This window comes from Vulpes lagopus, chromosome 11 (assembly GCF_018345385.1).
Source record: "Vulpes lagopus strain Blue_001 chromosome 11, ASM1834538v1, whole genome shotgun sequence".
Taxonomy (NCBI): Eukaryota; Metazoa; Chordata; class Mammalia; order Carnivora; family Canidae; genus Vulpes; species Vulpes lagopus.
Genome location: NC_054834.1, coordinates 18,104,545 through 18,116,892, shown reverse-complemented (window position 1 = coordinate 18,116,892; position 12,348 = coordinate 18,104,545). Strand labels below are relative to the sequence as shown.

Genomic DNA, 12,348 nt, shown 5'->3' with positions numbered 1-12,348 from the left:
ATCCAAATGCTTAGAAAGGACACCACATGTTTAAGTTTTCTGTTGCTGCTACGATAAATGACTACAAACTTAGTGGCTTGAAACAACATAGACTTACTGAGAGCACCATAGCTCAGAAATCCAACACTGGTCTCACTGGACTAAAATCGGCATGTCAGCGTGGTGTCATTCTTTTCTGGAGTTTCTAGGGGGAAACCCATTTGCTTGTCTTTTCCAGTTCCAATTTCTAAAGGAGTCTTGTATTCCACAGCCTGTGACCTTTTTCTCCATCTTCAAAGCCAATGGCAAGTTGACTCCTCCTCAACCCCCTATCTCTTTCCATCTGCAGCCAGGAAAGCTCTCCCTTTTTAAGGATTTAACAAGATTGAATTGGGCCCACCCAGATAATCCAAGATTTTCTCCCAGTCTCAAGGTCCTTAACCTTAACCACATATGCATAATCTTTTTTGCCACATTATTAGATACACAGATTTTGAGGATTAGGGTATAGACCTCTTTAAGAGACCACTGTTCTAACTATGACATCAAATATGCTGAAAAATTCAAGGACATATGCTAACAAAGGACCAAAATTCAAAATCCAAAAATGGAGAAATAGTAGAATAAAATGAATTGTGGTGAGCATTAAAACCAGTTTATTGGTTAAGTATAAGTATAAGTAACCATAACTAACATTTAGTTAGTTCTAGGAAACTGCAAAGCTAAAGACAATTCATAAAGGAATATTATAATCATTACAAACTGAGGCTATAGTTTATACTAGAGTGAGGTTGAGTGAGGTCAACGGGCTACCTTATCCCTCTAACCAAGACCAGTAGAAAAACTTGAAGGAAAACTAATGGGATGAGAATAACAGTTTACTTCATTTAAGGCAAAAAAAAAAAAAAAAAAAACACCCACAAATTATTTAATGCAAATCAGAGCAAGCCTATTCCACATAGCAAAAGGCAGCTTAAAAGAATTTAAAAGGAAGCTTAAAAGAGCAAAAAGCCTAAAATAACTAAGAAATTAATGTCTTGTAGCAATAAATTGTTGTACACCTTTTTGAAAAACAGACATCTAATTTGTAGAAAAAGAATTTAAAACACATCAAAAGCATTAAATGGAACTGTGCACCATTTTATATCAATAACATGTAAAGTGCATTATTAAGTTCTCACTAAAATCATACCTATTATTATCTTTACTTTGTTGCAGATAAGGAATCTGAGCCATAGAGAGATTGGGGGGGGGGGGGTGCTCACACTCACTCAGGTGTGAGCCATTATGCAGACCCAGGGTCTTGCTCAGAGTCCAGAGTCAATTCTGGTAGTAGATGCTCTCCTGTGCACACATGAGATCATGTTACTAGTGAGAGAGAGAGCTGGGACTGGAACTCAGGTCAGTTTTATCCCATATTGTGTGTGTGTAACTTCTCCGCCATCCTGTCTCAGGAGTTGTTTTTCTGTTTACACCTTTACCCCTGAACACAGGTTGTTGTTGTTCTGTCCTCCAGTCTCCCTGCATAACCAGAACCCCTACTAATCCCCCACTGTGAGTAAATTCTCCCATCCAGGCCCTTCTCCCTCCACCCCCACCCCGCCCATAGGTTAGACCCTGGGGAATTTCACACACACACACACACACACACACACACACACACTCACTTACTCACACACAAACATACACACATGATCTGCTCCAGCTTCTGGATGAGGACTTGGATTCTCCTCTCTCAATTAAGGTTAAGTCCTCCTATATTCTAGATCCCATCCTCTGTCCTCATGAAATAATTTCACCATTTATCCTCTTTTCCCCTGAGTCCTCAGACTATCTCTGTTCAGATACCTTCTCATCTGAATGTAAGCATGCTTTCCCCAAATCTTTCTTTGGTGGGCATGGGACCACTATAACCTTATCCCTTCAACCTTATAGCCAGTTCTCGGTTCCACTTCCTCCCTTGCCATTCATTCACACCCACTGAAATCTGATTTCTACCCCTCTCATAGTAATTACACTGCTTCCACAGAGGCTACTGGTGACCCTCCTTTTTGGTGATCCACTTAAAACCCTGTTTTAGGAGTATTTCAATTTATTATTTCTTGAAACTCTCTCTTTACTTGGCTCTCTTGTCACTTCTCAAGCACTTCATTCATTCTTCTGCATCCCCTAAGGAGGTTTCATTCATGCCACATGGTATTTTACATTTAACCTGATACATTACATCTCTTATCCTGAATCTTCTACTAATCCCCTGAGCCCACCTGAGACAATAGAGCCCACCACTCACAACTTCTCTGCCTGAACCCAAGCTCTCAAAAGCACTTTGAATTCATTTCACCCAAACTCATTTCACTAAACTCCATTCACAGAAGCCTCTTTTCCTGCATTTCCTACTTTAACTAAAGACACCATCACCTATGCAGGTTCCCAAGCTACAAGTCATAATATATTTCATCTTCTTCTTTATATCATCTTCCACTGCCCACAAATCAACATGCCTCATCCATTTTCCCAAGTGTCTTACAACTCTCTTTCTTTCTACCCTCCTCATGCACCCTTCACTATCATGATCCTTTCATTCAGATGTGTCTATTGAAGTATCTAATATATGTCAGCCATTGTGTAAAGTAGTAGGAATACATTGTGAACAAAATTGATATTATCCTTCACAAATGGAATTTATACCTTAGTTGGGGAGATGGGCATTAAACTAATAATTTCACAAAAATAAGTATAGGAATGCAATTTCATAAATATAGGAAAACTACAGGATACAATGAAAAAATATAATAGAGAACTTTGATTTAAAATAAAAGGTAAAAAAATAAAATAAAATAAAAGGTCAAGGGTAGCTGGGTGGCTCAGTTAGTTAAGCATCTGACTTGGGCTCAGGTCATGACCTTGGGGTCCTAGGATCAAGCCCCCCCACATTAGGGTCTGTGCTCAGCAGGGAGTCTGCTTGAGGAGTGAGGAGTCTCTCTCTCCTTCTGCCCCTCCCCCTACTCAGTCTCTCTCTCTCTCTCTCTCTCTCTTTCACTCTCAAATAAATAAATAAATCCTTAAAAATAATAAAAATCAAAAGGTCAGGGTGTTGTTTAAGCTGACACCTAAAGAAGGAGTTAGAGATAGCTGTGTGGAGGGTGGGAAAGGGTGGACAAACGAAGGAGCCTGTGCAAAGTCCCTGTGGTTAGAAAACTCTGGCTTATTCAAGGAAAGTCAATGAGTGAAGGGAAGTGACCCATGAGACCTCTGGGGAATAGTAAATGAGGATGAACTGATAGGTTTTATTTTTTATCCTAAATTCAGTAGGAATTCATTGAAGGATTTTAAGCATAATCAGACCCTGTGACATCAGCAAATTTGCTGTTGTTTTGATTCAGGCAGCAGATGATGGTGAGCGTGGATTATAGTGGTGGCTGTGGAGATGGAAAGAAGTGTGCCTGAAATAGATTTGGGAGGTCAAATGGGATTTGGTGATAAGGAAATAAGGGAGAGGGAGATGTTAAGAATGACTTTCAGCCTCCTGTCTCTAAAACTTGGAAGGACAAGTGAAATTTACCAAAATGAGGAACGCAGAAGAGAAGACTTGGGGGGAAAGGATCAAGGGTTCCATTTTCTCTGTGTTGAATTTATGGTGCTTGTGAGACACCGATAGCTCAATTAATACTTAATGTTGATGTAAAGTGTAACAGACATTTAATCTTTCTTAAGTTGCATAAAGATGTTTCTAGACAGGTTTCTCAAAAACAAAAACAAAAAAACTTGATGCTATATATTCATCGTTTTAAAAAATATATTGCTCTCGGAATTGGAATTTGCTATTTGCAAGTATTGATACCCTTCCACATTTTCTTTGCCAACTGTTTACAGCACACTGTAAACATACAGAGCAGTTTATCTCTTTACCGCTCTTGGTTCTGTTCAGGACATAAAGAAAAAAGCCCTTTGTAGTTGTTAATATGTTCTGCAAGCCTCACCTCACTCTGAGTTTTAGCCTCCCTGACACACTTCTTCCTCTTTCACTGCGTGCCTTTATTCCTGTTCGAGGCTATTCACCTGGCCTGCTTTATTTTGAACGCATCCTTTATGTAGCTGAGTTTATCAGAAGACAACATGTGCAGGCTTATCCTTTCTAGATACTCATTGGGATTACTTTAAATGGCCAGACTGCTCTCTCCATAAGGAACAAAGCCAGAGGGAAAATGCTATTTGAAAACAGCTTTGTGGTGTTTATAAGAAAAACACTTTTATTTAAAAGATGCAGAAAGGATCATTTTTAAAGCATTGCAGAGAAAGCCTCAGCTTACCACATAAAAACAGACTCTGGCCAAAGATGGCAACCAGTTTGAATTTTTCTTTGCAAATTGAATATTGTGCTTGGCTGAAGGTTGGTGATATGAGGTTTGTGTACCATCACCAGCAGTGTGACTTCCATACTTCATGGAAAGGTTGGGGGGTTTTCTTGGCCCAGGTCACTCTCATTAAGAAAAAATGCCCCTTTCTGACTTCAAATAGCTTAAATAAATTATCTAAAGGAACTGCAGGGTTTAACTCATTTAATGAATTTTAATAAGACATACATGAATCAGTCAAAACCCAGGAAAAAAAAAGTGAATAACATTGAACTACCTTTAATGGAAATTAGCTCGTTACCTCTGCTGGCTTACATTTACCAAAGGCTGAATGTTTGATGGAAAAGTTGCCAGGCTGTGGGATAATGGGAGGATCCTTAAATTAAAGATTAACTTTATTAGTGATATTTTTCTCCCTCAAATTAGTCCTAACTGCTGGAGATTCTAAAAACCCTAGGGCCTTTCCCCCACTTTGGGAAACTAAAAAAAAAAAAAAAAAAAAAAAAAAAAAAATTATTTCCTCTATTGGAAGACTTTCTAACAGTCCCTGAAATATTTTCAGAAATATAGTAAGAACATGAGTTTCCTTTATTGCCTCGAATCCTTTATGAGAAAGGATAACGTTAGAGGTAGAAGGGTTTGTGTGGGTGTCTAGGTGAGTTTCCGGTCCTCCAGCAGGATAGCACAGAAACCGTGAAAAAGAAATTCTCTTTCTTACCCTTAGATTCTCTCTCACACTCATGCAATATGCACATGCTCCTTCCTGCTTTACTTCTTTATCCGCTTTCATAGCTTTAGTTTTCTTTTTTTTTTTTTAATTATGATGAAATATACATGGTGAAAGGGAATAAAGAGGAAAGGAGAGAAAATGAGTGGGAAATATCAGTGAGGGACACAGAACATGAGAGACTCCTAACTCTGGGAAATGAACAAGGGGTAGTAGAAGGGGAGGTGGGTGGGGGGACGGGGGACTGGGTGACGGGCACGAGGGGGGCACTTGGAGGGATGAGCACTGGGTGTTATATGTTGGCAAATCAAACTCCAATAAAAAAATACAAAAAAATAAAATAAAAGATGAAAAAAGAAATACACATGACATAAAATTTGTCACGTTAATTGTATTTAAGCGTACATGTTCAGTAGTGCTAAGTACATTCACAGCATTGTATCTTCCTTCTTTTTTAAGCAAAACACAACACAGCTCTTAATAAACTAGGGCATGGACTTCTGCAATGAAGCAGGTCTATATTTCAGAGGGCCTCCCACTTCTTTTATATTGCTTAAAGGAAAAGAGAAATATGAAACATTCCCGTTGCATCTCTGCCGTTTTTAGTAACTGCAGAAACTTCTCTAAAATACATGAAACTATAATGATAATCTTCAAAACCAGCATCGTACATTGTACAAAGTACTTCAATTGAGGGAGAATCCATTTCGCATTCTGCAAATAGAAGTTCAGTATATCAAATGGAGTATAGAGGCATATTGAAAGATTTAGTTCTCTTTGGGGAAATTTCTAGAAATCTGGAGAAATTGCCTTGGCGTTATTCCAAATTGAAGATATCATGCCGGGACTCTCTCTAATCTAAGTTACTCCTTGTTGTGTTTTGATCCCTTATTCCAATTGGGATAATTTTAAAAAGTTCATCATGTTGTTGCCATGTGAAAATAAATAATAAAAAATCTTACCAAACATCTCACACACACAACTCTAAAAGGCCTCCCTTTAGAGCTATAATTTTTTCATTCTGATTATCATGTGTCAAAGGCAGGTTTTGAGAAGAGCAGGTTGTGGAACATTCCTCTTGGGACAAGGCAATGGTGCCAACCAGTCCTCAAGTAATTTGAAAATGGTCTTTTGTGATGCTTACATTGTCCATAGAGTTCTGCATCATGTGAGGGGAGGGCCTCAGATAAGGCTGCTGATGGACAGACAACCAACAGAAGCCAGTAGTGTGCATAGCAAATGGAGCATTCTGAGGTTTCTCTAAAGCAAGATTCCTCACAATAAAACACTGGAGGGAGTGCAAGAAAAGGAAATATTAAGTATTTTCTGTTTGTTTTTTTTATTTAATTAGATAAGATATTACCTGCAGTAGACTATTGTGTTTTCGTTTTTAAATGGACTTATATAAAATGTTCCCTTTATAGGGTGTTCAGATTTAGCAAATAAAAATACAGAATTCCCCGGGGCACCAGGGTGGCTCCGTTGGTTAAGCATTGGACTCTTGTCTTTGGCTCAAGTCATCATCACAGGGTTATGAGATCAAGCTTTGCAGTGGGCATGGAGCCTGCTTAAGATTCGCTCTCCCCCTCTCTTTCTGCTCGTCCAGCCTCCCCCCACCACCCTCCCAGTCCATGCTTGTGCCTGCATGTTCTCCCAAAAACAAAACAAAACAAAAAACAGAATTCCCATTCAAACTGAACTTCAAATAATCAACAAATTTGTAATCTTTTTTAGTATGAGAGTGTCCTATGTAACATATCTCATGCAATGTATAGGACATATTATGCTAAAAAATCATTATCTAAAATTGAAATTTAACTTAGCATATTGCATTTTATACAACAACCATAGTCCTGTAGTTTACTAAAAGTTGCATTTATTGACATATAGAATTCAATTGAAATTTCAGTATGAAATCAGTGTTGTCTTCTATTTTTGAGCAGTGGAATTTCTTTTTTAAAAAAATATTTTATTTATTTATTCATGGGAGACAGAGAGAGAGAGAGGCAGAGAAATAGGCAGAGGGAGAAGCAGGCTCCATGCAGGAAGCCCGATGTGGGCCCTGATCCTGGGACTCCAGGATCACGCCCTGAGCCGAAGGCAGATGCTCAACCTATGAGCCATCCAGGTGTCCCGAGTAGTGGAATTTCTTATCTAAGCTCTTTGCACTGGGCTTCTGTTTCTCTGCCCGTCTCACTGTGCTTTTAGGTGCAGAATTAAAAATTTATTTGAGTTTATGGTGGGTATTTGTCGTTTCTAATTGCTGAGTAATATTCCATTGTATACATAAACCACATCTTCTTTATCCATTCATCTTTCGATGGACACCGAGGCTCCTTCCACAGTTTGGCTATTGTGGCCATTGCTGATAGAAACATCGGGGTGCAGGTTTAATTTCTTATTCTAATGAAGATGGATTTTAAAAATCTAATTCCATTTTGAGCTTCATATTAAATGCATCTAAGTTTTCTTATTACCTGCACCTAAATTTTCCCATTTATTCTCTTATTTTCCCCCCCTTTATGTCTCTACTTATGTTTCAGCTTATAACTCTGTACATTAAGGTCTTTCACTTTTGTTGTCTTAAGAGTAAGGATTAAATAAATGTTTGCATTTGTAGGCATGTGCTCACACACACACCAATAAAGGATTAATATGGAAAACATGGACCATCATAAAGAAATTTTAATCCCACAAGGGAATACAATATACTGCTTTCTATAGAAGTAGAGGAAACAAGGCCAGAAACAAACTAAAACGTAAAGATGTTGTTACTGTTATTTTAAAGAAATGCTCTTTAGGTACACACATTCCTTTCTCCTGTGAGCTAGGTTCATAGCTCTGAAAAGATTCAGAAAAAGTTCTCCAGATCCTTGTTCTATTTCCCGTGGAGATGGGTGGAGGGAAACCCAAGAGTCGTACTCTGAGCAAACCACACCTATCTTGCTTCTGTGATCTATCTCCAACTAGAATGATTCTAGAAAAAAGAAAATTACAGAAATAAGGATTTAAAAGTTTTTCCTTTGGTTTTGGTGGTTTTATTTAAATATTAATTGGAGAGACGCCTGGGTGGCTCAGCCGTTGAACATCTGCCTTTGGCTCAGGGCATGATCCCAGAGTCTGGGATCGAGCCCAGCATCAGGCTCCCCACAGAGAGCCTGCTTCTCTCTCTGTCTATGTCTCTTCCTTTCTCTCTCCGTGTGTGTCTCTCATAAATAAAATCTTTTTAAATAAATAAATAAATATTAATTGGAATAAACTTGGTTTCCAAGAAGGGCCATCCTACCCCCAAAAAAACTGTACACTTATATAATAGTTTGGTCCACACTATTGTAGTATTTCTGTAGATCTTCCAGTGGAGTTGAACAGAAAGTTGGAGTTTAATCATATAGAAAGCTTGACCTTCTGGCTTAATCAAACCAAATCAAGCATATCTGAGATAGGTGTTTTCTATTTATTTTAACTTAAATGTTTATAGCATAATTGATAATTTGTCAAAGAAACACAAAGGGCCACATAAGTTATCTATATTTGGGGAAATCTATTCTGATACCATTTTTACTACCTGAAATTACTTACTCCATACCAACCAACCTTTTTTTTTTTAACAATGTCTCAGAAAGACTACTTCGCTTCAGACTGAAGCCTCTGCTGCACAAGTCATAATTAGAAATATTCCAGAAACTGCCATAATAGGAACAGTAAAGAAGTCCTGGGTCATGCCAATGGTCTGAGGTCAGACTAAATGAAACAGCCTTAAAAGAATGGGAAGCCAAAGTAGCTCTGATGAAAGGTGGTCACGTTAAACATCCCTCTCTCCTTGTCTGATCTTGACCACTATCCCTCTTATGCCATTTTAGTTCTGGCACCCTAACTGCTCAGAGGTCAGATGATTACACATTTTCCATAGGAGGAATAATCATCTTTTAGCATAATGTCCCTTGCAGAGTTGAGAGCTCCATAAGAGAGCAACCATTTTCAATACATTTGTATCAGTGTCTAAGAAACTCCCAGCACCTTACAAATGTAAAACAGCAAATACTCAAAATCCGTTCTGGTGCCCCACAAAGAAGGTGATGACATAAAGAAAGCAGGGGAAATAACTGAATGTTTTGACATGTGAGACTAGACAAGTGACAACTTTTGCAGAAGACCTGTTGCTGGCAATTCCATAAATCAACAAATAAATCTTATCCTTCATGGAAAGGAATGGTTAATTGGCCAATAGGTTACAATTTTTTTTCACTGTAGAATTAGTGATCAATTTGTTTTTGTTGGCATTTTACAGAGTCAGTCAAGGAGATAAATGTATTTATTTATCTGTAACTTTCTTTTTTTTTTTTTTTTTTTTTAGAATAACAAAAAATATTTTACTAAAACATAAGATTTACAGAAGTTTCCAGACAAGCCATACAAAATGGTCACAAGCTTTTTCTTGAAGGAAGGATTCTACACTTGACAGCAAAGTCACAATGTTATTAGTGAGGGCTGTAATGTTTGTTTAATGTTCCCATTTTGGTTCAAATAATCAAGCTTGTCCATCTACAGCGTCTAAATAAAGTTAGACTTGGCTAGAGAGCATATTCTAAAGAACTGGTTAGCTGCTTTTAACCAATGCAATTAGATCACCATAAAAGGGGGGAAAGGAGCCCATAAAATTAAAATAAAACTACCTCTCCCCCTCAAAAATAATAATAAAGAAAAACACCCACACCCCTGCAGCTAACCCTGACAACTACCTTCATTCACAGTGCTTTATACTTAAACCATGATGGGGGAAATGAATAAAAGCAGAGAGGGGCCACTGCTTTTAAACGTTTCACAACAATCCAGATGGTACTTCTAGCCTCTGCTCATGCTTTACAACAGTGAATCAGGACAAGACATAGATTTGCTAATGTGCATTTAATCACCAAAGGACTGAAGATGTCTGGGCTTTTATTCTGTAATGTTTCTAAGACTGTGTCCATTAAATGCAAACAAAAAAGGAAGAAGTCTTGGCAGAACAGGAGAAGTGATGCACACTTGATGATCAGATCGATTTTAAATATTATTCATGGCATATAGCCTAGTCCATGCTCTAGCTGTTTCTATGGCTTGGGCTTCGTTGGTCTTCCACTGCTCCGCTACATCATTTGCTAACGGATCATCTGGATTGGGAGCACTTAACAAAGCCTGGATCGATAGCAGAACTGTGCGGATCTGCAGTGCTGGGGACCACTTATCTTTCAAAATATCTAAACATATTCTTCCCAACTTGTCTACATTAGGATGATAAATTTTGGTCATGAAACGTACTTTAGGGGCTGCCATCGGGTATTCTTCTGGAAGGAATAGTTCCAGTTTAAAAGTCCCTCCCTCAAAGGGGGAATCCTGGGGGCCAGCAATGACCACATGAAAATAACGGGCGTTGCTCTCATCTGGTTCTGCTTTAATGCCAGGAACTGGTTCTGCCAGCAAACGCTGGGTTTCCTTGATAATCCTGCGGGGCAGCCCGGCCATCTTGTCAGATCCCGAGTTCGGCCTCAGCTCTCGACCCTGGCTCCTATCTGTAACTTTCATTCTCATCTGCTTCCAAAAAAAAGATATGATTAGATCCTTATAATTAACTTATAACCGAACCACACATGGAACAGAATTTTTGTCCTTTAGTTGGAAGGAGAGAGAAGAACTCACAGAGTATATAAGATGAGCTTATTCTTCTCATCTCCTTAAGTAAGATGGTTATTACAGTTGAGCATTAAATTTGACTCTGGGTTCCAAGGAGAGCTGAGAAACCTGATAGATTACATACCTTCCCTCGTTTCATAAGATGAAGCATCAGGTCCCCACAATGTGCACTGAGGTACTACAGTTAGTATTGATCCCATGCCTGAGCAGGATTGCTTAAACATCTAGATAATTGTGTGTCCAGCTTCCTCTAGATATTTCCTATAAAGGGGCTACAGTTTTCAACCATAACCATTTTATAGGAGTCCCAGTTTTTAAGATGATAAACACAGAAGTATGTGGCTTATTTTCAATATTTCATTTTTATTGGGCATTTTTCAGATACCAACTAACATTGACATGAGCAAAACTGTTTATGTTTTCGCTTACTGGGGTCAGTTATGTCAGCTGCCCTCCTCCTCACCGTTATTTTTAAGCTTGTTTTTACTATTTTTTTAAAAACTTGATACCATATGATAATAATAACAGAAGAAAAAAAGAACAAGGAATTAATCTGTCTTTTGCTTTTCATTATCTAAATGGTCATTTGGATCACAGCAGAGACAGTCCAATCTGCATACTATTTGTAATAATAGAAATTTCTCACTAAATTGAAAAAAAAAAGCATGGCTTTGTTGATACACGAGTCATTCAATTAACAAACAGTTTGAGCTGTTTCTTGATATACAATATTGTAGTGCTAACATAATAGATACCTGCTCAGAGAAGGACTCCATGGGAGAACAGTCCCCAAAGAGTTATTCTTTTATACACTGGAATCTGATTCATAACAGGTATATACATTATTTTTAAATTTAGGACTAATGAGCTCGTCTGTAAGTGGCCCGAGGTGATCTCTGAAAATGGTTCACTCTTCACTTGACCCAGAAAACCCTACAAAATTATGCAAATCAAGAGGTTCAAATCTTCATGTTCATTTTAAACACACTAAGCTGCCCAGGCCATCAAGGGTAGGCATATCCGTAAAGCCACCAAGTATCTGAAGGATGTCACTCTGCAGAAGCAATATGTGCCATCCCATCACTGCCCTGATGGAAGGTGGTAGGTGTGCTCAGGCCAAACTGTGAGCCTGCACACAGGGTCAGTGACCCAAAAGAGTGCTGAATTTTTACTGCACGTGCTTAATAGTACAGAGAGTAATACTGAGCGTAAATGCTTAGATGTACATTATCTGGGCACTGAGCACCCCCAGGTGAGCAAAGTCCCCAAGATGCAGCGTGGATCTTACAGGGCTCGTGGTCAGATTAACCCATGCATGAGCCCTCCCTGATGCACTGAGATGATCCTTACGAAAAAGAGCAGACTGTTCCTAAAACCAGAAGAGGAGGTTGCATAGAAGGAAGAGATACCCCTGAAGAAACTGAAGAAACAAAGACTTATGGCCCAGGAGTAAATTCTGCATAAAGTAAATGCAAATAAAAGTAAAAACAGAAAAAAAGAATATTTAGGACTAATGAAGGCTTGTTGATTACTTTTTAACCGCATAAGGAATGTATGCCAAGCAGATTATTTTTTATACTAAGCAAAAGTACTTACCTTGAGAACTTAATTTCTGTA

General features: G+C 38.4%; 2 protein-coding genes across 10 annotated transcripts in view; one reads left to right on the top strand and one right to left on the bottom strand.

Annotated features, from left to right (window-relative positions):
- The window catches only part of MAGI2 (membrane associated guanylate kinase, WW and PDZ domain containing 2), a 1,339,556-nt gene that overhangs the window by 1,136,098 nt on the left and 191,110 nt on the right, over positions 1-12,348 (top strand). The gene's annotated exons all lie outside the window — the stretch shown is intronic.
- On the bottom strand, positions 9,401-10,601 carry LOC121472368 (ubiquitin-conjugating enzyme E2 N). Its single transcript, XM_041723682.1, has one exon. The coding sequence runs from the start codon at positions 10,561-10,563 to the stop codon at positions 10,105-10,107; it is 459 nt and encodes a 152-aa protein (XP_041579616.1). The 5' UTR covers positions 10,564-10,601; the 3' UTR covers positions 9,401-10,104.

Coding starts and splice junctions, on each gene's coding strand:
- LOC121472368 (XM_041723682.1), bottom strand. CDS start 10,563: ATGGCCGGGCTGCCCCGCAGGATTATCAAGGAAACCCAGCGTTTGCTG.